Genomic DNA, 25,483 nt, shown 5'->3' with positions numbered 1-25,483 from the left:
CTTCGCCCACGCCCGAGGTGGCCCATGCCGTTGTCGTTCCATGCCAGATTGGGGTTAGCTGAGGCACATGAGCCGGGAGGGTTGCGGCTGAAACTTTTCTCCCGCCAAACCCGCGCGGGTATTGTGTATGCACAAAAAGAGGCTGCCAATACTCTGGATGTGAGGTACGGGGCTCCCCTTTTTCAGTTTAATGCAACAAAATTGAGTAGGACCGAATTTACGGTACCAATCGGGTCCTTTGTTACCTCCGAAATGAGCCCTTGTACAGTATCAGCTAGAGTGGCTCTTAAGTTTTGTAGAAAACATTTACCAGTAACACTAGCCAACACCATTTGGAACTTCTCTGATTGGGACCCGCATACCCTTTTTGATGTAGTTTTGCTTGCTAATTGTTCCTTTTCATTTTTAGAAATTTGTTCTTTTTTCTGAGACCAGTTTCATAGCACATGATAAATCAGCACTCACGATTCAAAAGCATGCTTTTATACAAAGGAAATGCTCTGTATTTTTGCATCCACCGTTGTTGATCGAAACAAGTTTCACTCCAAGAAATCTAAATAATACTCCCTCCGTCCCAAAAAACATGTCTCAGGGGGTTTCAAATTTGAACTACCGCATTTTTTACAAAAACACCCTCCCGCAACTTTGAATTCTCTCAAAGCAACCTGCACGCAGGCCCAAGTCGCGGGAAGATCCTGCCGCCGGCCGGGCTCCAGGCCGGTGGAGCTCCTGCCGCTGCTGCATCTTATCCTGCAGATTCTCCCCTGCTGCCGGCCGCTGCTTCCGCACAGGAGCTGCCCCCACTCCAAAAACGAGCCCGTCTCCTCCCCCTCCGGCAGCGGCGTCCGCACAGGGGCTCGGCGCCGTCGCACATCCTCACTCCTTCCCGAGCATACCAGGAGCTCCCCCTCGCCGATACCTACGCCCTCCTTGAGCCACGCTTGCTGGGAAGCCGCTGATCGACGGAATCGATCCCGTCTCCTCCCACTCCAGCCGCCGATTCCGCACACGAGCTCAGCGCCGTCGCTCCTCCTCTAGTTGCCCCGAGCGGCTCAACAGCTTCAGGGTGATCTTCTGGTCCTCCAGGTCACTTTTCTCCTGTCGATTGGTTGCTGGTTCGCCTGGCCGTGGTCTGCCGCTTGCTGCCATTGGAGCTCGTCAGTAAGCTCCTCCGGTGACCAAAAACCGGCGCCGTTGCCATTGGAGTATCACCCACGCTCGGGTGCTGACCTGCTGTTCTTCGCTGCTGATCTTCTCTGAAGAAGAAGGTACAGTACAATCTCTGGTCTTCTGTTGTTCTTCCTCTGTCGATTGATCTGTAGCGACTGTTGTTGTTGTAATCTCTTCGTCATGCTGTTGCTTGCTGTATCAAAAATTAACTCGTAAGATATGTGACTTAGATCAGTCATTCAAGATAACACTATTTATGCATGGCACATGAGTACAGAGTTCAACAACTAACAATAGTAAGGAAAATTTCAATTTAGCATGGATTAGTAATCTCTACCACTGGAGGAGTACAAAGTTCAACAGCTAACAATAGTAAGGAAAATTTCAGTTTCGACATCAGTATAAACATCAAGCAAAACTCTTGCAAATTTTCAGTTTCGACAGTGTCAAAGCATACAGGCGCTAACGTGCACCTGCAGTAAGTTCTGATCAGTTATCTTTCGATAAAGGGCCGAAACCCAATTTCTTCACCAAGCTTTGAACCAGAAAACTAACTTACAAAAATGCGGCAAGCAACTACAGCAACTAATGAGGCAAGCAAGGCCTTTGCTAATCCCATATCATCAATAGATGATATGGTATGAGATTATCTTCTACTGCAATTGCAATCTAGCTTTAGTAAAAAAGGCCTACAGGTTGTAATCAATCTAGCTTTATCAACTACTGCAATTGCAATTGCAATCCCAGGTTGTAAGAGTATATAAGGGGTATTTTCACCAACTTACAGAGAGTATTTGAAAATTTGGTCACTACAGGACCACTACACTACTCCATGTCACTACTGTTCAGAAACAAACTTGGCTGAAAATTCAGTCATTCTAAAATTCTAAAATGCATTAACAAATTTTGCTTTAGTTTGACTTCAGAAATCAAAATCTAGGAGGAAATCAAGAGGAGCTGGAGACTTTTGGCAGAACATAGACACCCCCACAAGGGCTTGTAACTAGTCCAGCTGTTTTCCATATAGAATGGTCAATCTCCACAAAATAAACATCTTATGAGATATACACCGATCTTTTACACATTACTTAATAAAGTATGGTGACAGTCATAATTTTGTTAAATATCTAAACTCGGCCATAATTCAGTTGAACATGCAAGGAAACATTTAACTTGTGATGTCAGTGAAAACATCACCAGACTGTTAAAATTCAGTTAAAAGATCTGTACCTTGATGCAGACAAAGGGAGTAGGTTAACTGATTTGGTCTTGTGGCTGGTCAAACTGTACCATGCCAAAGTATTTCCTGTAGAGAGAAAAAACAAAAATAAGCAAACATAAATTGATTGGAATGTGTTGTAGTTTCACTAGGAGTAGTTTATATGCAAAGGTAATAAATCAGTTTTGATTCTATTGACAGGAGTATATTTTTCTTGACACTTTTCTACCATAGGCATGGTACTATGAGCAAGTAAAATTCAGCAAAACTTAAAATTTTGTGAACTACTCTAACTAGAGAAAATGACTTATGGTTAGAGCAAAGTGTTTGGCTGCCATGGCAGCCTTTCTATAAATGATGCCATGGCAGCCATTTGTAGAAATGGTCCCATGGCACCATTTCTTGCTTGGGTACTGTGGCAACCAAACTAGAAATGGTGCCATGGCACCTATTTCTTGTTTGACTTGCATACTCATTTTGTGTGTGTATATTCTTGTTATGGTACCATGGTGTACTCATCTTTTGTCATTGATGACAGGAACACATAAATATGGATTTGAACTTGATGCCTCAAGAGGAAGAACATGAAACCATTGATTTGAACTTGATGCCTCAAGAGGAAGACGATGAAGGCATTAATTTGAATTGGGTCCCTGGAGAGGAGGAACCTCAAGTGGCAGAGAATGGAGATATGGATTTGAACTTGATGCCTCAAGAGGAAGACGATGAAGCTATGAATTGGATGCCTCAAGAAGATGAAGCTCAAGAGGATGAAGCTCAAGAGGAAGAGGATGAAGTTATGAATTGGATACTTCAAGAGAAAAGAAGAGAATTGTCAGACAAGGAGAGGCATGGTGTTTACTTTGCCTTGCTGGTAATCGAGCTCAGAGATGGGTCTGTCCAACCAGACGACAAGCTGCTAGTCTCAAACCTGTTGGACATAAGTGTACGATCTGTTGAAAGAATCTGGGAACTGGCTAAAAAGCAAATTGCCGATGGCAAAGAAGTAGATGTCTCAAGCAAGAAGCCAGGAAGATCCGGCCGAAAGAGAAAGGAGCTAGATCTAGAGAGGACCTCAACAATCCCACTAAATAAAAGAAGGACAATTCGATCTCTGGCACGGTCTCTAGGTGTGGCCCGATCGACCCTACATAAGAGGTTCCAGTTGAATGAGCTCAACCGCATCACAAGCACCGTGAAGCCTCACCTCAAGCTAGAGAACAAGCTTGCGAGATTGAAATTTTGTATGTCCATGGTCGATGACAATTCAATCTCAACTTCTCGGGCTATGTTTAAACCAATGACGAATATGGTTCACATCGATGAGAAGTGGTTTGACATGACGAGAGTGAAGAATAGTTACTATGTACTTCCAGGAGAACCTGAGCCGAAGCGCACCGTGTCAAACACTCACAGCATTGGGAAGGTGATGTTCCTAACAGCTGTTGCCAGGCCTCGATATAACAATGAGGGGGAGCTAACATTCGACGGGAAGATTGGCATTTGGGCATTCGTTGAAGAGACTGAGGCGAAGCGGACAAGTCATAACAGAACAAAGGGAACAAAAGTGTTGACATCAGTGAAAGTAACTAGACCTGTGTGCAGAGATTATCTAATCAATAAGGTTATCCCGGCAATTCAGGATAAGTGGCCTGACGATGACGAGGGAGCAACAATATTCATCCAACAGGATAATGCAAAGCCCCATGTCCTTCCCAATGATGTAGCTTTTCGAGAAGCTGTGGAACAAACTGATCTTGACATCCGATTGCTACAACAGCCCCCAAATAGCCCTGAGTTAAATTGTTTGGACCTCTGCTTCCATACCTCTCTCCAGTCTCTAACCAACTGTAGGTCACCTACAAACATCCAGGAACTGGTACAGGGTGTGGAAGAGGAATTCGAGAACTACGATCCCGACAAGTTGCACAGAAGCTTTATCACATTAGAAGCAGTTATGTTTGAAGTTATGAAAGACAAAGGAGGAAATCAATATAAGTTGCCCCACTTGCACAAGGATCGCATTCAGAATGCTGGCAGGGAAATCATCAGTGTATATTGCGACAGTCGGGTAGTTGTTGATACTAGGGCCATTATAGAAGAAATGAAAATTGCAATAGGAAAAGAAAATGAAAGGAAAGAATTGGCTAAAGAAGGGAAAAGAAAGAAAAGTAAAGGGAAGGGAAGGAAAGAAGTGGCCAGAGAAAGAATGTAGTCAAGAGGGGGCAAAGAGGCCCTTATGTCATGTAGTCAGGTGCTCCTTGTGTATGTCTTGTGTAATCTTGTGTCAAGAGGGGACAAAGATGCCCTTATGTCATGCCCTTGTGTATGCCTTGTCTAATCCTTGTATATCAACTCCTTGTTGGGATTTATTGGAATTATCTAGGTTATTTGAATTAACTGATTAATTTGGATTATTTGAATTAATTTGGGTTATTTGGATTTATCTGAATTATTTGAATTGATTTGGATTAATTTTAGTTATTTGAATTAATTTAAAATATTTGGATTTATTTCAATGAGGCATGCTAATATCATAATCAGTATACTTTGAAGGTTAGTGGCAAGCAAGCCACCCTCAATAAGCTAGCCTCGCCCCACGGACGGCCTATCAGTTGCAAGCCGATAGGAAGGCCTTGCTTGTCATGACCAACCTGTGTAGAGGACAGGAGTAGCAACACATATTAGATTAATATTTTCCCTGCATGTTTTTGAGCTAGTATATTGTAACAAAATCCTGAATGTTTCCTATAATTATTTCTAACTAGTAGAAGATACAATTAATACTCGTCATGAGTTGTGAGTTTGTGACACCACTTACAGGAACAGAAATGGCAGGCAAGCCAAGAAGGTTCCCGGCAAAAATGAATTGCATTAGCTTGGCTGCAATAGAAAGAGAATCAGGAACAGAAAAGGTGTAATTGATCTCTGTAGAACAAAGTACCAACAATTGATCTCTGTAGTTCTGACAAAGCAAGATTATTAAGAATTTAATATAGCACTTCCTTGATTTAGTTCAGATATGATGACACTGCAAAATTCTTTAGGAAAAAAACAGAGCACTTGATCTGCTTTTGCTTAACTTCACAAGGAAGATATAGCTGCATCACAACAACCAGTACCTAGGATATTTTCCTAGTACCAATAGGAAATAAAGCCTCTATTTAAACTGGGATTCAACTCCCTGAACCAAATTTAGACTAGAACTATTACTGGTGATAGGAGATGACCACAGAGGTTTTATGTCAAATATCTCAATTCAAAAAGGGAAAACATCTCAAACATCTTTCAGAGTATTTTTGTCAGGTTGTTGTAACATAGCTATAGTACTCCATTCACTAAAATTCAGTAGACAGAGAATAAGTGGTTCAGAGAGTATACACATTCAGTAAATTCAGTAAAGATGAAGATTGGTGACCCAGGCTGTAGGCGTTCAGTAAAGATGAAGATGAAGAGTGGTTCAGAGAGAAGAGAGGTTCATACCCAGGTTGTAGGCGTTGGTGACCCAGGCTGTACCCAGGAGAAGATTTGTAGCCGCCGCTGCTGCCAAGTGAGCAGGCACGACCCTCTGGACAGCCTCCGCCGCTGCCGCGGTGTCGCAAGCGCGGGTCTTCCATCAGAGAAACAAAGGAGAAGAAGCCGCAAATCCACGAGCAAATCCACGAGCTTAAGCTTGTTGTCGTGGTCGGGCTCATCAGCTCACGCGCCTCCGCCCCGCTCCAGTCCACCACCAGCAGCAGCGCCGTCCCTCCCTCCCTCTTTCTGCACACCAACACGCAGCGAGATAGAGCAGCGACTCGCGTGGCAGAGCCTTCGTCTTCACCTAGCTACCTCTGTCGCCACGCGTGCGTAGGGCCGTAATTGCCTCCGACCCCCTCGCTCCTCCCGACCCCCGATTCACCGAGCACGCCAACGAACCGCGCCGCCGCTACTCCCCTCCCCGCCGCTGCCAGGCCCGGTCCGGCCCGGCGCTACTGGACTGGCTTGGGGCGGAGGAGATCTTCCCCAACCTCGGTTCCATCCTCCCCTGGTGGCGCGTGGGTCGTCGAGCTTAAGCTGGGGAAATCGAAGATTTTTATAAGGAAGGGGGGAGCTTGGGGAGGCAGGCGAGCGGCAGCTTCGGCGCCGGAGCAGGAGGCAGCTGCGGCGAGGGAGCGGGGGAGCAGGGGAGCCGCGGCGGGGGGAGCAGCGCAGCTGCGGCGCGGGAGCGGGGAAGCGACGGCGGCGGGGAGGAGCGCAGCTGGGGATTCTGTCGGAGGAGGACGACGAGGAGTGCGGGTTTGGTCGGGAGAAACTGAAGGGTGTTTTTGTAAAATTGCCCTCGCGACATGTTTTTCGGGACGGAGGGAGTATTTCGCTAAAAGAATTCACTACTAATATACGTGGACTATCTTGTGCATACCATTTTGATGTAGTTTGCTTGCTAATTGTTCTTTTTCATTTTTAGAAAATTGTTCTTTTTTCCTGAGACCAGTTTCATTCATGATAAATCAACACTCACAAAGGAAATGCTCTGTTTTTTGCATCCACCGTTGTTGATTGAAACAAGTTTCACTCCAAGAAATCTAAATAATATTTCGCTAAAAAATTCACTACAAATATTACGTCTTGTGCTGAGTGCGTAAGCAAAATCCAACTTGCGTGTTCTTCATCGAACCGCCTACTATTTTTTTGTCAGCGACGCATCAAACCTCAAAAGGGAAGAAACGCGGTGAAAAGTAAAATTACTATGCTGCATCTCATGCTACCATGTGACGACGCCTGCATTTCACAAACAGGGAAAGCAAATATTCATCTCGTGAAGAACACGCACACGTCGCATTTGACCACACTGACTGAAAAGTTTCTCGACTTGTAATAAAGCAGAGAGGACACCCAGGAGAGGAGACAAATGTAACAAATGAAAGAATTCCATTAATAATGATCTGGAGCGTACAGTATGTAGCAAGATAACATGGCAAGGTCATGTCATGTCACTCTCTCCGCAGCCTCTAAAAATGAATCTCGTTGTATGAACAACAGCGCTAATAAAACAGAGTGGCACTCCCGCGGCGGTCGAGCGAGGACCGCTGCATGCATCTAGAACATGACGGCGGCGGCGACGGCACCGGCCACGGCGACGAAGCTGACGGAGGAGGCGTAGACGGCGGAACTGGCGGGCGTGGTGCCGCTGGGCGCGCCGGCGGGCGCGCCCGCGGGTGCTCCGGCGACCGCGGAGGGTGTCATCGCGGAAGGAGCGCCGGTGGGGCCGTCGGTGGGCGGGGCCGGGGGAGAGGCCATCGGGGACGGCGCCGATGCGGTCGGAGGCGTGGCGACCGGGGGCGACCTCGTCGGGGCCGCCGGCAGCGGGGCCATCTTGGGCGCCGGCATGGGGCCCTGCGCGGCCGCGGTGATGGCCAGGAGCGCGACGATGGCGGCGACCACGGCGAAGCGAGCCATTTGGTTGGTGCTGGTGGACGGAGGGGAAGCTGGCTAAGCTTTAGAAGAGACAGTAGGCGGCGACGACGGACGGAGTGCTCTGGCTCTGTATAGAAGCTGTGGGAGGGAGAGGTGTGGTGCGCTGCGAGTTGTGAGTTGGAGCGAGGGGGAGGCCGCCATTTATAGCGGGGGAAGCAAGGGTTTAGCTAATGGCGCGTCATTGGCGGGGTCGCTGTCACGCGGCGTCGTGCGAGACACTCTGCGACGAGACCAGGATGCCTGTCAGTGCAGGGTTACCGTTAGCGGCGCCGACCCGGGGTCCAACGGCTAGCTCGGGGGCCATGTGGAGCGTTGGATCGCCAACGGACGCGGCGGATGCAATCGGGACTACCCGTTGGGATGGACGTGACCGTTGGGGCGGTGGGTCGGCCGGACGGGCGCCGACTAGCCGTTATGGTAGGTTCCCGTGGTTCAACGGCCGGGAGGAGGTGCTGTCGTCCTGACAGACTTGCACGACAAAAAGTTATATACGTGGTCCCCATCTCGGGCGGCGGGATGATTCGCGAATATTGTGGGTTCGCCGGCCATGTGATCGACCGTTTGTTTGTCTGGACAACTTCATGTGAACGGTCGCACTGTTCCGAGCGTATACGGCTGGGCCGCGTTCGCACGGTGGCTACAGCGGCTCATGTACAGTACTGGCTACTGCACACGATGTTAAACCGGACCGGGCTACGGCCTCTGCTTCCGCTGGCGAAAGCCTGGCGTGCGAGGTCCACATGAGCTGTATGAAGCGAGGGGCCTCGCGGGATCCAGCAACGGGCTGTCGATACATCCGCAAGGGAGGTGCATCCAACCACAGGTCCAAACGAAGGGCGCATTTGTTTGTTTTTTTTTGTCTATTTCAATCGGCCGTCCGTCCGGCGTTCGGTTGGTTTGAGATTTGGATCGGTAGTGTGTCCAATGCGCCGACCCGTGACCGGCTAACCGCTCTTTTTCATCCTATAGCATAAATTTTGCATTATTTCACACACAACTTTTGCATTATTTCACAAGCAAACATATAGTCCACAACCAAATACTTCTTCCGTTTCAAAATAAGTGTCTTGAGCTTAGTACAAATTTGTATTAAAGCTAGTATAAAATTGAAATACTTATTTTGGGACGAAGGGAGTAAATAGCATAGTTTCAACCAAATAAATAGCATAGTTTTACAAGCCGAATAAAAGTAAATATGTCTCACATAGTTTTGCAAGTCGAATAAAAAAGTTACATCTATTGGTTGTCAATATGAGCCCACATATGCTTAACCAAATCATTTTACAGTTGCATGTGAATTTTCCAATAACGCATGTCATGATGAAATTGGGTGAACTGTTCAAACATTGTCACTCCTCCATGCTCAGGCACAACATTCTCACCCTGAAACTGAAATCCTTGATCGTACAGACGTTTCGAGCGCTCATCTTCTACGATCATATTGTGCATGATCACATAAGCAGTCATCACCTCCCACAGTTTCTGTGTGCTCCAAGTATTAGCAGGATATCGAACAATGCCCCATCGAGATTGCAAAAACACCAAAGGCACGCTCGACGTCCTTCCTAGCACTTTCTTGCTCTTGGGCAAATCTTTTCCTCTTCTCTCCGACAGGGTTGGGGATTGTCTTCATAGTAGTGGTCCACTCAGGATGGATACCGTCACCGAGGTAGTATCCTTTGTCGTAGTTGTGGTCGTTGATAGTAAAGTTCACCGGTGGGCTGTTGCCTTCGGCAAGCCTAGCAAACATCGGTGAGCGTTGAAGCATGTTGATATCATTGTATGATCCGGCCATGCCAAAAAAGAGTGCCAGATCCAGAGATCTTGAGACGCCACGGCCTCAAGTATGACAGTGCAAGCCTCGAAATGGCCCTTATACTGCCCTTGCCAAGCTGAAGGGCAGTTCTTCCACTCCCAATGCATGCTGGCTATGCTGCCAAGCATCCCTGGGAGGCCCCTGCTGGCATTCATCGCCAACAAATAGGTTGTATCTTCAGGAGTCGGCTCTCTCAAGTACTCCGGGTCAAACACAACAATAACAGCCATGCAGAACTTATACATGGAGTCTAGACATGTAGACTCGCCATACGGACGTACTCGTCAATGAGATCACTGGGCACTTCGTATGCAAGCATTCGGATGGCGGCAGTGCATTTTTGATAAGAGGAGAAACCAATCTTTTCAACGGCATCCTCTTTGCACTCGAAATAGTCATCATAGCCGACCACCCCTCTCTAATACGGTTGAAAAGATGCCTACTCATACGGAAACAGCGGCGAAATTTCTGATGTTTGAACAACGGATTTGTCGTGTAAAAGTAGTCCTTCCAAAGAAGGAAATGCCCGCTCTCTCGATTGCGATTCAATGCCGGAAGGTGGCCCGGAATGGAGCCACGAAACTCCAGGCGCTGGCTATTGAGGTGGTGATGGACCAACAAAGCAGCCAAGATCTCCTCCTCGTCATCGGACCACGGATCGTCGGAGTCACAAAGGAAATTGTGAAAAAAGAACTCGTCGACGGAGTCCATTTTGTACCTTGGCAAACTGTCGAACAACTTTCAGACGTCAATGAAGGGAGTCGCGGCGCACACGGACCAGCTACCTGCCCTGCCGGCGTCCGACGAGCATGCCGATGAGGATCTTGTCGGGGCAGCGAGGCGGCTTCTTGGTCGCGGTCGCTGCTGTGTCGGGGGGAGCGGGGGTGGGAAGATTTTGGTTCCCTGGCGGCAAGATGGCGGTGGTGGGCGACGTGCGAGGTGGCGGTGTTGCAGAGGGGATATTGTGGCGCCGACAGCTGGCAAAGTCACCGGAAAAATGGGCGGCGGCGGCGACAGAGGAGGCAGGCGAGGGTTTGCTGTTGGAATGGGAGAGGATGGCCAATGTGCCACCGACTAGTGGGCCAGGAGGAGTAGGCGGGCACGCGCGTCCATCTTGTGTTCACGCTGACGCAAATCCGACTAAAAAATGGGTCGAGAATGGATCAGCACGCGGAAGAAAAGCGGATGTGCGTCCGTTTGGGTCGGCGCATTGGGCCGACTTTTCTATCCGCACCGACCCAAACGGACGCCCCGGACGAACTGGGTTGCCTCGTTGGAGTTGCTCTTACAACTAGAAGCAACCACATTTTTGTATGCATGCACCTATACCTGTGTCGTTTGTTCATGTGTACCCGCATTAGCGGGAGGCTAGAGCGGGCACGCTCTTTGAAAGAACATGCGGCGCCCCCATGTTTGGTTTTGGTAATTGATGATAATCTCTATGGACTAATGCTTGCCCTGAGATATATTTGAAGGATTTGTCCATAGGCTTTTATTGAAGTCCATGGGTTGGTTTCAAGGAGTTTATGAGATGGCCAAAGTGCTTTTAAGGAATTATCCAAAGATTGGTCATGTGAGAGTTGAGCTTATTGTAAGCATGTCTTGAAGAAGAAGATTGTGTGAACATTCAAGTTTACCTTCAAGACATCATCCTAATGAAGAGAGTTGGAAAGATTCAAGGTTGATCAAGACTAAGTACAGAGAGTGATAAAAGTTGATCAACACACAAAGCGCACAAGTTGTACCGAGAGGCACCAAGTGCTCCCATGATATGGTAAGCATTGTCCATTACGCTTTGTGTACTAACCCATAGTCTACGTGAGAGTTCTATGTGGGGTTAGGCATGTTTCCATGGTCTTGCGTCAAAAGGAAGATCTCATACAACCCATGGAGGATGACATCAAGTGGTGATCGTCATCAAATTTGCAGTGTGCAAGTTCAAGTGGAGCAACACGAAGAGTGGCTCACCCATAATGGAGTATGGGGGAGCAATCAGGCTTGAAGCTTGCTGTCCATTGTGGTGTCAATGGAATTGTGAAGATGTGCCGAAGATTAGCTCACCCATAATGGAGTATGGGAGAGCAATCAACTAGTCTTCATCGAGAAAACACAATCAAGAAAGATGGTCCAACTTGAGGAAGTCAAGATCGTCATCATCTAGCTCAAGTGGACTATGTGCAAGGCAAAGGTTTTCCCTTGATAGGTTTTCTATTTTGCCGGTCTCATAGTGGAAGTTGGGAGACCCGGTTGTAGGATCGATTGACGTACTATCAAGGGGGGCTCTTTAGTGAGTAGCTTGGTCGTATCATTCGTCGAGAGCTCAAACCATTGCATCCTTGAATCATCTCTCTTGGTTCTTGTTTGGTTCTTATACTTGTGAGATTTGGATCTTATGGTCATCTTCATGACAAGCTCAAGTTCATCAAAAACCGATTGCATATGCATCTTCTTTGGTGTTTTCGGTATTGGTGTTTTTACCGATCTTAATTGAGAAAGGGTTCTCACCGTTTTATTTTGGGTTTTTTCTCAATTGCTATTTCTTAATATTTCTATCAAGATTGTGTTTTCTCTTGTCGTTATCTTTCCAACAAACTTGATTTCGTCGAATTCGGAGCTCATACGCGAAAGTTGTGGTTGTTTTTTATCTTACCTGTTTTACATAGAGAGGTTGTACCGCTTGACCGGTACAACCGGTGTTTGGAGCGGTTGTACTGCTCCAGAATTGGTCGGAAGGTTGTACCGGCCTTGTACCGCTCTACCACCGGTCTGGGTTCTTTTGTGGAGCGGTTGTACCGGTTAGTTCAGTTTAAACGATACTACCGGTTCCCCGCGCAGTTGTACCGCTTAGGGCTCTTTTCTACAGGTTGGTTTTTCCTTTGCTTTGACCGGTTGTACCGGTTCGTGCACCGGTCCTATGGTTTTCTACACATAACGGGCAGACTTGTGGGGACCTATAAAAGGGGTCTTCTTCCCCATTGGACCCCATCCTTTGAGCTCGTGTTCTTCCCCCATTGTTGACCTTCTTCGAGCTTGCTTTCTCTCAATACCTCCAATGATTCTTGCTAGATCTTGAGGGAAAAGTGAGAGGAAATCTAGATCTATGTTTCCACCAATCACTTTCTCCTCTATGTGAGGGGAACCCCTTGGATCTAGATCTTGGAGTTTTTGGTGTTCTCCTTCTTGTTCTTCCTCTCATTTTCCTCCCTAGCATTTGTTGCTTTGTTGGGATTTGGGAGAGAAGGACTTGGGCACTCTGTGTGCCCTTGCCATTGCATTTGGTGCATTGGTTTGAGTCCTCCACGGTGATACGTGGAAGTTAAAAGTTGAGAAGCTTATTACTCTTGGGTGCTTGGTACCCTTGAGCTTGTTCCTCTTTGGGTGCTTGGGCACCCTAGACGGTTGGTGGTATTCGGAGCTCAATCATTATGGTGTAAAGCTCCGGGCAAGCGTCGGGGTCTCCAATTAGGTTGTGCAGATCGCCCCAAGCAATATGACCGGTTTCCCATGACCGCCCCCAAGGGTTGCCAAAGTGTACGGGTTCGGTGACCACCCCCAAGGGTTGCCATTTGTATGGGTTCGGTGACCGCCCCCAAGGGTTGCCATTTGTATGAGTTCGGTGACCGCCCTCAAGGGTCCCTTAGTGGAATCACGACATCTTGCATTGTGCGAGGGCGTGAGGAGATTACGGTGGCCCTAGTGGCTTCTTGGGGAGCATTGTGCCTCCACACCGCTCCAAACGGAGATTAGCATCCACAAGGGAGTGAACTTCGGGATACATCGTCGTCTCCGTGTCCCTCGTTTATCTCTTACCCAAGCCCTTTACTTATGCACTTTACTTTGTGATAGCCATAGTGTTTCAAGTTATATATCTTGCTATCACATAGTTGTTTATCTTGCTTAGCATAAGTTGTTGGTGCACATAGGTGAGCCTAGTTGTTTTAGGTTTTGTGCTTGACAAATTTATCGTTAGGTTTATTCCGCATTTGTTCAAGCCTAAACCGTAATTTTTTAAAGCACCTATTCACCCCCCTGTAGGCAACATCCGCGATCTTTCAATTTGTATCAGAGCCTCGCCTGTCTTTGTTAGGCTTAACCGCCTAGAGAGTAAAGTTGTCGACTAGGGGATTAGGTTTCTCTAAAACTCTTAGTTTCGATGGCACAAATTTTGATGTTTGGGTAATTCACATGCTTAATTTCTTTAGGATCATGGACCCAAATTTAGAGCGATTGTAGATATGGGTTTTTCTCCTCCAAAGGATCCCCAAAGATTATCTTTAGAGGATGATAAAAAAATCTTATCTCAATGCTCAAGCTTCTAATGTGCTTTTTGATGCTTTGAGAAATGTAGTTATATTTCAACTCATGCCGTTCTGGGATGCTCATGAGTTGTGGACAAAGCTTCAAGATAAATATGGTGTGTCCAAGATTTGTGGGGATGAGTGTTCAACCTCCACCTCCGGCCGTGTTGCCTTCTCAACTTCTTCTACTTCACCTACATGTGGATTGTCACAAGGTAATGCTATGGTGAATAGTGTTGGTCATTGCAATGATGATAGTGTGCTTATCGGTGATGACTCTTCATCACTATCTTGTTGCAATGCTCCATCTTTGGACTATAGCACTTCGAGCACTCCAAATGTCTCACATGCTTGTGTTGATAGTCCTTGCATATCATGTAGAAATTGTTTGACTAAATCTCATGATGATATGCCTACTATGTCTTGTTGCCATGATAAAAATGCATCTATTTCCTCGAATTGTTGTGCTAACAATGTAGAGGAAACACAACACCCCATGGAAGAAGTCTAAGATGAAGAATGATACGTCTCCAACGTATCTATAATTTTTGATTGCTCCATGCTATGTTATCTACTGTTTTGGGCAATATTGAGCTTTATTATCCACTTTTATCTTATTTTTGGGACTAACCTATTAATCGGAGGCCCAGCCCAGAATTACTGTTTTTTTGCCTATTTCAGTGTTTCGAAGAAAAGGAATATCAAATGGAGTTGAAACGGAACGAAATCAACTGAAGAATTTATTTTTGGAAGGAAAGCTACCGTATGGACTTGGACCCCATGTCAGGAGCCAAGGGAGGTGCTCACGAGGGTGGCGGGCGCGCCCCTTGTAACATCCCAAATTTTCAATTTGGAATGTTATACATAGATCATCCATGCATATCATGATTTATTGCATTTCCGTTCCGCAATCCTCGAAATCCTAAGCAACTCAAGGACCCACGGAGAGAGTTGGGGATTTTTATCAAATAATGAAACGAGGATTTTGATTTTAATAATTTTTCTTGCTGAAATATATTTCATATTAAATCAAACGAGTGGAGATAATATGACTTCTCCAAAATAATTGAAATATTGGATGAAAAATATTAAAATCATTTATTGGATTTTATTTGGTTTTATTTGCATTAGAAAAAAATTGCACGTTTTCAAAATTGCATTTTAGGGCCAAGAAAATGTCAACTCGTCCTAAATATTTTATTTAGACGGTGAAAATTTGTTTTGGCATTTTTAGGTTTTTATTTATTTATTTTTCCTAGGATTTTATTTCGGTCGGCGAAGTTTAAAAAAAAGGGGTTCCCGTGCCGACTGGGCCTAAGGCCCACCCGCGCCAGGCCGCTGCCGCCTCCTGCGCGCGCGCGCGCCGCCGCCGCCACTCGGACCGGAGTCCGAGTTGGACTCTGCCTCCGCCGCGCCTTGCCCCCTCCTCCAAGTCGCTGCCCCACCCCCTTTATATACGCCGCTACCCCGCCCCCAACACCACACCGCCAAGCCGCCGCCGCCGCTTGCCGTCGTCGACGCCGCCACCATCGCAGCTCGCGCCGCCGCCGAGCGCTGCCGCCCCGCAAGCCGCCGCCCGCCTCGCCTCGCCGGACCTCTCGCCGGAGGTAGCCGCCGCACCCCGCCGCTGGTTTTTTTTATAAAGACCGTTCGGTTTTTTTAGAAACCCTAGATCCATTTTTTTGGATTCGCCGGTTTTTTTCTCGGTTCTTCTAGTTAGCGGACATTCATCCGAACGTTCGTTTTAATGAACGGTTCCTCACCCGTTAGTTACAACTAATGAACGCTCGTTCGTTAGTCTGTTCGTGAGTTTTCTTTTATCGGATTTATTCCACGATTTTCTCTGATCACGATTTCTGATCCGATCTTAGATTCTGTTTATCTTTTCGCTCGTTTATCGGAATCAGGCGATTCAAGCGCCTAGAGTTTCGTCCCAAAACCCTCTTTCCGTTTAACCAACTCAAACAAATTTTATCTACCGTAAAATTTGACCTAGTTTCAGATTAGTAAACGAAGCTTCTTTCTTTCGCCGTCTGAATTTCGTTGCTCCGTTTGATTTGATTCTTTTTGCTACCGAAGTTCTTAAGTTGAACTTTCTGGTCAACCTCTCTTATTTGAGTTTTGCTTGTGCACCGTTGCTTGTCACTTATGTATGTTATTGTTTGCTTGCGATAGAATTCTCGAAGTGCGAAGCGTGTTACTACTAGTCTCTAGGATTCGCGGATCATCAGCAAGGCAAGTAACACTTTGATAATATCCCATTATTACCCAGTTTTTATGCATTAGTTCCAATCCTCAAACATTGCATGATTAGGATGTCATTAACTTGTGGGTTGGGAAGTAGTTGCTGAGGTAGAACCTATTGCCCTGTTATATTCAAACCCTTGGGAGTTACTTCTATGTATTGCTTATATTGCTATGCTATGCTCGTAGACGTGGTTTGGGTTTGAGTGAAATTCATGTCAAATGTGAGATTGTTAATTAATGGTTCAACTTAAGGTGGCAACTTAATCAAACAACTGGGTGGATTGAGGCACCTGGGGAACCCAGTGTTGTCTGTATTTTTTTGGAAATCTCGGGGTACCCGTGTGATCTTCCTATGGACCGACACCCAGGCTCAAAGGGAACCGAGATGATTCATGATAGAAACTTCCGTGTGCAGCCACAAGCTATTATGGGCTCTAGCATAGTTGAGTAAGTTACGTGAAGCTCTTGAAGAGGTAGATCAGCAGGTAGTGGGTTTTGTAGGTTTGGTATGGTCTACCCGGAGTAGAGAGTTAACGTTTCTGAAAGACTGTGTCTCGGTCATCCGTTTCTCAAACACCATGTAGTGCGAGAAATCCAATGGAGGCGATCGAGTCTTGTGGGGAAAAGTGCGCAAATCTCTGCAGAGTGTACAATCTAATCATGGTTAGTCGTGTCCCCGGTTATGGACAATTCTTGAGTATCTAGTACTTGGGTTATGACATGTATCTCACCATGTTTAATTAATACTGTTGGGATGTTAATCACTTTAATTGGGATTGAGTTGGGGGTACCTTCTCAATGATGTTTCAACCACCATGATAGTAAAATTAAAATCTATTCCTTTGTTGTAGGGAAAAATTGGCTTTTCGCAAAAACTATAACCATACGGCTTTCCACCAGCCATATATGCATGTAGTGATAGCATTATTCTGTTTCTGCCCTACTGTGTTATATTGCTAGCATATTCCATGTGCTGACCCGTTTTCGGGCTGCAACGTATTATGTTGCAGACTTTACAGATGAGGAGTAAGGTTCGTTAGGTCGTTGCCGTCCAGCTCAGCTATGCTGTTGGAGTTGATGGACTCACCTTATCTTCCAAGCCTTCCGCTGTTATCGTATTAGATGGCCTTAAGCCATATTCTTGTAATAAGTTCTCTTTGGAGACATTCGATGTAATAAGTGTGTGATTGCTACTCTGTTATAAATCCTTCGAGTACTGTGTGTGTCAGCATTACCGATCTAGGGATGACACTGAAGCACAGAGACTTGACCATCTGAGGTCGGGTCGCTACAAGATGGTATCAGAGCACATGTTGAGTGTAGGACACGACCCCTAAGATAAACCCTAGGTAACACTTCTTTTCTCATTTCTGACTCCTCTCCATTTTCTACTCTTTAGGATGACGGAGATGAAGAACAAGTTTGCACAACCGGATGAAGACACACCTTTTGGACACCACTTGAAGGAAGTCACTAGGTACTTGAACATTGGAATACCAAGCTTCGTACCTGAAGAGGAGCGCTGGATGATTCAAGTACAAGTTCTAGGAAGGACGTTCTCGCCAACCTCTAAACCCATAGAATTTTCCTTCGAAGCACCTACCTGGAGTCTAGGCAAGAGCATGGCAGCGCACATTACAATGGGACGCATTGGAGAAGTTTACAACAGGGAGCTTAAGGACACTATCTACCAAATATGTGGGCACCGAGATGAGCAATGGGAAGTGATCAGCACCAAGAAGGATAGATCCATTGCAGCTTTCATCTAGGAGTTAAACCAGCACATTCGACGTCAGGAGAACCAGATGTGTGCGGACATGATGGACTTGAAGAAGGCGAAGACTAGGATCATCAAGCTGGAGGAAGAACTCAAGTTTACCCGTGATGGATATGAGGAGGAAATCAAGACCCTACTGGAGAAGAATGACGACCTAGTCAAGAAGATCGAAGTATTCATGGGAGGACCAGCACCGGGAGTAGAAGACAATGATTCCACTTGCCCGGATAACTACATCATCATCGACAACACCGACTCCGACCCTAGTGATGATGACTTTGAAGACGAAGCTGGAGCAGACATCATGGAGTCTTCCACCGATCAAAATTTCTACATGACCACCAACTATTAGTAGTATTTCCCCCATGTATATAGTAGTAGTGAGTACTTTTGCGATAGTTCTAGACCATTTGTATGCCCTTGCTTGATTGATTGAGTGAAATGATTGTGTTTGTCTCATGTGCATATGGGTAGTGCTTTCTCATTAGACCCCTTTTCTATTCTAATCTCTTCCATCTAAACCCATCAGATGCCTCCGAGACGTGACACCGATTTTGCCTTCCCGCCGGAGCTCACGCAGTTGATCCAGCAGCAGAATGCCTTGATGCAATTGCTAGTTCAGAACCAGGGCAACAACAACAACGACAACAACAACAACAACCCACCGCCAGTGGACAACCTAGCCCATTTTCTAAGGTTACAGCCGCCGGTGTTTTCCAGTAGCACCGAGCCTATAGTTGCTGATGATTGGCTACGCCGTATAGGAAGGGAGTTGACCACCACAGGTTGCACAGATGCTGAGAGGGTGCACTTTGCCGCACATCAATTGGATGGACCAACAGCCTCATGGTGGGAGAATTACACAGCCACTTTTCCGGTAGCCAATGTTACTTGGGACCAGTTTCAGCAAGCTTTCCGCACCGCCCATGTCTCAACTGGAGCTACGCAGATGAAGAAGCGGGAGCTCCGCAACCTACGCCAGGGGAACCGTACTGTGGCTCAGTACATGGATGAGTTTAGCAAGTTATCACGCTATGCCCCTGATGATGTGGCCACAGATGCCGCGAAGTAGGAGAAGTTTATGGAAGGGCTGAATGATGAGATGAGCATGCAGTTGATGGTAGCAATCTTCAACAACTACCAGGAGTTGGTAGATAAGGCTCTTATGATTGAAGGGAAACAGCAGCAGATTGAGAGCTGCAAGAGAAAGTATGGACAAGGGAAGTATAACTCAGGAGCTCAGCAGAAGCCTCGCCTAACCCCGAACTCGGGAGGACTTGTTCACAACCATGGAGGTCACAACCACACTGGAGGAGGATCACATAACCACAGTGGTGCTAAGAATGGGAGTGGGAACAGAGCTAACAACAATCAGAACCGCTCCAACCCGTCCACTCCCGCCAAAAGAGACTTAAGTCAGGTTACCTGTTTTAAGTGCGGGAAGACAGGGCACTATGCCAATGATTGCCCCGAAGGAAGGAATGGAAACATAAATGGAAGCACTGGGAAGAATCCCAATCCATTCAACAAAGGACAAGTGAACCACGTTACGTGGAGGAGGTTGAAGAGCAGCCGGACGCGGCAATAGGTAAGTTTTTGGTTAAGTCATTTACCGCTCTTGTTCTTTTCGATACTGGTGCATCGCATTCATACATATCCAGGGGATTCGTGGATAAGTTTAAACTACCAACCCAAACCCTCAGGACCCCTCTTTTAGTGAGTTCACCCGGAGCAGAATATATGGCTAGCCGATGGTGTGACCAGATACCCTTAACCATTGGCACACATGTGTTCCCGTCCGACCTAATTATCTTGGAGTCGTAAGGATTGGATGTGATATTGGGTATGGACTGGATGTCAAAGTATGGAGGAAGCATTGACTGTGCGAGTAGGTCGATTTATCTCACCACCCCGGAGGGAAAAAGGATTAAGTATGTGTCTAGGCATGTGCCAAAAAGGAGCCAAGTGAATGCCCTTACGGGAGTTGTTCAGGAGGAAGTGCCGGTAGTAAAGGATTACCCGGATGTTTTCCCAGAGGAGTTACCAGGCATGCCACCGGACAGAGACATTGAGTTTTTGATAGAGCTGTTACCAGGAACAGGACCAATATCCAAGAGACCCTATCGGATGCCTGCGAATGATCTGGAGGAAATTAAGAAATAGATCAAGGAGTTATTGGAGAAAGGATACATCCGAAGAAGTTCATCACCTTGGGGAGCCCCAGTACTTTTGGTTGAGAAGAAGGATAAATCCCTAAGGATTGTTGTTGATTATCGAGCCTTGAATGAAGTGACGATAAAGAACAAGTACCCACTGCCGATGATCAACGATCTGTTTGATCAGTTGCAAGGAGCTAAAGTGTTCTCAAAGATCGATTTACGATCAGGGTATCATCAGTTGAAGATATGAGAGAAGGACATACCAAAGACGACGTTCACAAAGCGATATGGATTATACGAGTACACGGTCATGTCGTTTGGACTGACTAACGCCCCTGCCTATTTCATGAGCATGATGAACAAGGTGTTCATGGAGTATTTGGAAAAGTTTGTTGTGGTGTTTATTGATGATATCATGGTATACTCGAAGAACGAGGGGGAGCACAAAGAGCATTTGCGTTTAGTTCTCGAGAAGCTCAGGGAACACCAGTTGTATGCTAAGTTTAGCAAATGCGAGTTTTGGCTGAAGGAAGTCGGATTCCTTGGACATGTTATATTAGGAGAAGGTATAGCAGTAGACCCCAGCAAGGTTCAGTCTGTCACTAAATGGTTGGCACCCACCTCAGTTAGCGAGATCCGCAGTTTTCTTGGACTCGCAGGATACTACTGGAGATTCATTGAGAATTTTTCCAAGATTGCAAAACCAATGACTGAACTGTTGAAGAAGGATACCAAGTTTAAATGGACAGAAGATTGTGAAGCAAGTTTCCAGGAGTTGAAGAAACGTTTGACTACAGCCCAGTGCTAGTACTGCCAGATATACATAAGGAGTACCAAGTGTATTGCGACGCCTCTCGCTTAGGACTTGGATGTGTGCTTATGCAGGACAGAAGAGTTGTTTCGTATGCCTCACGACAACTAAAACCTCATGAGTTGAATTATGCTACGCATGATTTGGAGCTAGCGGCCGTAGTGCATGCGTTGAAGACTTGGAGACATTACCTTATTGGAAACCGTTGTGATGTGTACACGGATCACAAGAGTTTGAAGTACATCTTCACCCAGAAGGAGCTGAACCTTAGGCAGAGGAGATGGTTGGAGCTTATAAAGGATTATGACATGAAGCTACACTATCATCCAGGAAAGGCCAATGTCGTAGCAGACGCATTGAGTCGAAAGAGTTATGCTAATATCCTTGAAAGTAAAGGACTGCCGAAGGAATTAGCAAAGGACATCATGGAACTTCGATTAGAGATTGTACCTAGAAGGTTCATTGCCACAATGGAGGTTCAGTCGACATTGCTGGACAAGATTCGGGAAGCTCAGAAAGATGATAAAGAGATTGCCGAGATAAAGGAGAAGATGGGCAAAGGAAAGGCCAAAGGTTTTCGTGAAGATGAGCACGATACCCTATGGTTTGAGGACCGAGTTTATGTGCCCAACAACCAGGAGATCAGGAAGTTAATACTTCAAGAGGCCCATGACTCACCATACTCGATACACCCCGGAAACACCAAGATGTATTTGGATTTGCAGGAACGTTTCTGGTGGACTGGTATGAAGAAGGATATTGCCGAGTATGTAGCCGTATGTGATGTATGTCAGAGAGTTAAGGCAGAACATCAGAAGCCAGCAGGACTGTTACAGCCTATGCCGATACCCGAATGGAAGTGGGATAAACTTGGCATGGACTTTATAAACCGGATTACACAGGACTAAAGCAGGATATGATTCCATATGGGTAGTAGTTGATCGTTTGACCAAAGTAGCTCACTTCATCCCAGTGAAAACCACCTATACAAGTGCAAAGTTGGCCAAGATCTATATGTCCAGGATCGTATGTCTGCATGGAGTTCCGAGGACCATCGTATCGGATCGAGGAACACAGTTTACTTCAAAGTTTTGGCATCAGTTACACCAGACTCTGGGAACGAGATTGGAGTTCAGTACAGTGTTTCACCCACAGACAGATGGACAGACTGAGAGAGTCAATCAAATTTTGGAGGACATGTTGAGAGCCTGTGCGCTAGATTATGGATCTAGTTGGGATGACAATTTGCCGTATGCAGAGTTCTCATACAACAATAGCTACCAAGCCAGTTTGAAGATGGCACCGTTTGAAGCCCTGTATGGACGCAGGTGCAGAACACCGTTGATGTGGGATGAGGTAGGAGACCGATAGTCTTTTGGACCAGACTTGATTAAAGAATCTGAGGAGAAGGTAAAATTGATCTGAGACTGACTGAAGATTGCTCAGTCTAGGTAGAAGAGTTATGCAGACTCAAAATGCAAGGAGGTAACCTACGAAATTGGAGATAGAGCATATCTGCGAGTATCGCCCTTGCGAGGAGTGAAATGTTTTGGAGTTAAAGGAAAGTTAGCCCCGAGATTTGTAGGACCGTATCGCATTTTGGAATGGATGGGAGAAGTTGCCTACAAGTTGGAGTTACCTAATGGATTGTCAGGAGTCCACGATGTGTTCCACGTTTCACAGCTGAAGAAGTGTCATGCTGAGATGGCGGATATACCATTAAGAGATATAGTACCCTTGGAGGCGATTCAGTTGGACCGTGATTTGACTTACGAGGAGAAGTCAGTTAAGATTCTTGAGTTTGCCAGCAGAGTCACCCGCAGTAAGGTTATCAAGTTTTGCAAAGTTCAGTGGAGCCACCATACCGAGGATGAAGCTACCTGGGAACGAGAGGATGATCTCCGCAAGGACCACCCATACCTATTTTCTAGCCAACCCGAATCTCGAGGGCGAGATTCATCTTAAGGGGGGTAGGTTTGTAACATCCCAAATTTTCAATTTGGAATGTTATACATAGATCATCCATGCATATCATGATTTATTGCATTTCCGTTCCGCAATCCTCAAAATCCTAAGCAACTCAAGGACCCACGGAGAGAGTTGGGGATTTTCTGGTTTTCCTATTTGTTTTTTATCAAATAATGAAACGAGGATTTTGATTTTAATAATTTTTCTCTCCGAAAAATATTTCATATTAAATCAAACAAGTGGAGATAATATGACTTCTCCAAAATAATTGAAATATTGGAGGAAAAATATTAAAATCATTTATTGGATTTTATTTGGTTTTATTCGGATTTTATTTGCATTAGAGAAAAATTTGCATGTTTTCAAAATTGCATTTTAGGGCCAAGAAAATGTCAACTCGTCCTAAATATTTTATTTAGGGGGTGAAAATTTGTTTTGGCATTTTTAGGTTTTTATTTATTTTTTTCCTAGGATTTTATTTCGGTCGGCGAAGTTTTTTTTAAAAAAGGGGGTTCCCTCGCCGACTGGGCCTAAGGCCCAGCCGCGCCAGGCCACCGCCGCCGCCTCCTGCGCGCGCGCGCCGCCGCCACCACTCGGACCGGAGTCCGAGTTGGACTCCACCTCCGCCGCGCCTTGCCCCCTCCTCCAAGTCGCTGCCCCACCCCCTTTATATACGCCGCTACCCCGCCCCCAACACCACACCGCCAAGCCGCCGCTGCCGCTTGCCGTCGCCGTCGCCGCCGCCGCTTGCCGTCGCCGCCGCCGCCGCCTGCCGCCGCCCCGCAAGCCGCTGCCCTCCGCTGCCTCGCCTCTCCGGACCTCTCGTCGGAGGTAGCCGCCGCGCCCCGTCGCTGGTTTTTTTATAAAGACCGTTCGGTTTTTTTAGAAACCCTAGATCCGTTGTTTTTGGATTCACCGATTTTTTCTCAGTTCTTCTAGTTAGCGAACGCTCGTACGAACGTTCGTTTTAACGAACGGTTCCTCGCCCGTTAGTTACAACTAATGAACGCTCGTTCGTTAGTCTGTTCGTGAGTTTTCTTTTATCGGATTTATTTCGCGATTTTCTCTGATCGCGATTTCTGATCCGATCTTAGATTCTGTTTATCTTTTCGCTCGTTTATCGGAATCAGGCGATTCAAGCGCCTAGAGTTTCGTCCCGAAACCCTCTTTCCGTTTAACCAACTCAAACAAGTTTTCTCTAGTGTAAAATTTGACCTAGTTTCATATTAGTAAACGAAGCTTCTTTCTTTCGCCGTCTGAGTTTCGTTGCTCCATTTGATTTGATTCTTTTTGCGTACCGGAGTTCTTAAGTTGAACTTTCTGGTCAAACTCTCTTATTTGAGTTTTACTTGTGCATCGTTTCTTGTTACTTATGTATGTTATTGTTTGCTTGCGATAGAATTCCCAGAGTGCGAAGCGTGTTACTACGAGTCTCTAGGATTCGCGGATCGTCAGCAAGGCAAGTAACACTTTGATCATATCCCATTATTACCCAGTTTTTATGCATTAGTTCCAATCCTCAAACATTGCATGATTAGGATGTCATTAACTTGTGGGTTGGGAAGTAGTTGCTGAGGTAGAACCTATTACCCTGTTATATTCAAACCCTTGGGAGTTACTTCTACGTATTGCTTATATTGCTATGCTATGCTCGTAGACGTGGTTTGGGTTTGAGTGAAATTCATGTCAGATGTGAGATTGTTAATTAATGGTTCAACTTAAGGTGGCAACTTAATCAAACAACTGGGTGGATTGAGGCACCTGGGGAACCCAGTGTTGTCTATATTTTTTTTGGAAATCCCGGGGTACCTGTGTGATCTTCCTATGGACCGACACCCAGGCTCGAAGGGAACTGAGATGATTCATGCTAGAAACTTCCGTGTGCAGCCACAAGCTATTATGGGCTCTAGCATAGTTGAGTAAGTTACGTGAAGCTCTTGAAGAGGTAGATCAGCAGGTAGTGGGTTTTGTAGGTTTGGTATGGTCTACCCGTTGTAGAGAGTTAACGTTTCTGAAAGACCGTGTCTCGGTCATCCGTTTCTCAAACACCATGTAGTGCGAGAAATCCAATGGAGGCGATCGAGTCTTGTGGGGAAAAGTGCGCAAACCTCTGCAGAGTGTACAATCTAATCATGGTTAGCCATGTCCCCGGTTATGGACAATTCTTGAGTATCTAGTACTTGGGTTATCACATGTATCTCACCATGTTTAATTAATACTGTTGGGTTGTTAATGACTTTAATTAGGATTGAGTTGGGGGTACCTTCTCAATGACGTTTGAACCACCATGATAGTAAAATTAAAATCTATTCCTTTGTTGTAGGGAAAAATTGGCTTTTCGCAAATACTATAACCATACAACTTTCCACTAGCCATATATGCATGTAGTGATAGCATTATTCTGTTTCTGCCCTACTGTGTTATATTGCCAGCATATTCCATGTGTTGACCCGTTTTCGGGCTGCAACGTATTATGTTGCAGACTTTACAGACAAGGAGTAAGGTTCGTTAGGTCGTTGCCGTGCAGCTCAGCTATGCTGTTGGAGTTGATGGACTCACCT

The 25,483-nt window shown here is 46.1% G+C and overlaps 1 protein-coding gene across 1 annotated transcript; it reads right to left on the bottom strand.

The window, feature by feature from the left end:
- Positions 1-7,281: 7,281 nt before the first annotated feature.
- On the bottom strand, positions 7,282-7,967 carry LOC119289559 (classical arabinogalactan protein 9-like). Its single transcript, XM_037568859.1, has one exon. It carries the CDS (start codon positions 7,826-7,828, stop codon positions 7,469-7,471), a length of 360 nt encoding a protein of 119 aa, XP_037424756.1. The 5' UTR covers positions 7,829-7,967; the 3' UTR covers positions 7,282-7,468.
- Between the last annotated feature and the right edge of the window lie 17,516 nt (positions 7,968-25,483).

This window comes from Triticum dicoccoides, chromosome 4A, assembly GCF_002162155.2.
Source record: "Triticum dicoccoides isolate Atlit2015 ecotype Zavitan chromosome 4A, WEW_v2.0, whole genome shotgun sequence".
Classification (NCBI taxonomy): Eukaryota; Viridiplantae; Streptophyta; class Magnoliopsida; order Poales; family Poaceae; genus Triticum; species Triticum dicoccoides.
Note: the sequence above shows the minus strand (reverse complement) of the source record. Positions and strands in the feature narration are given on the sequence as shown.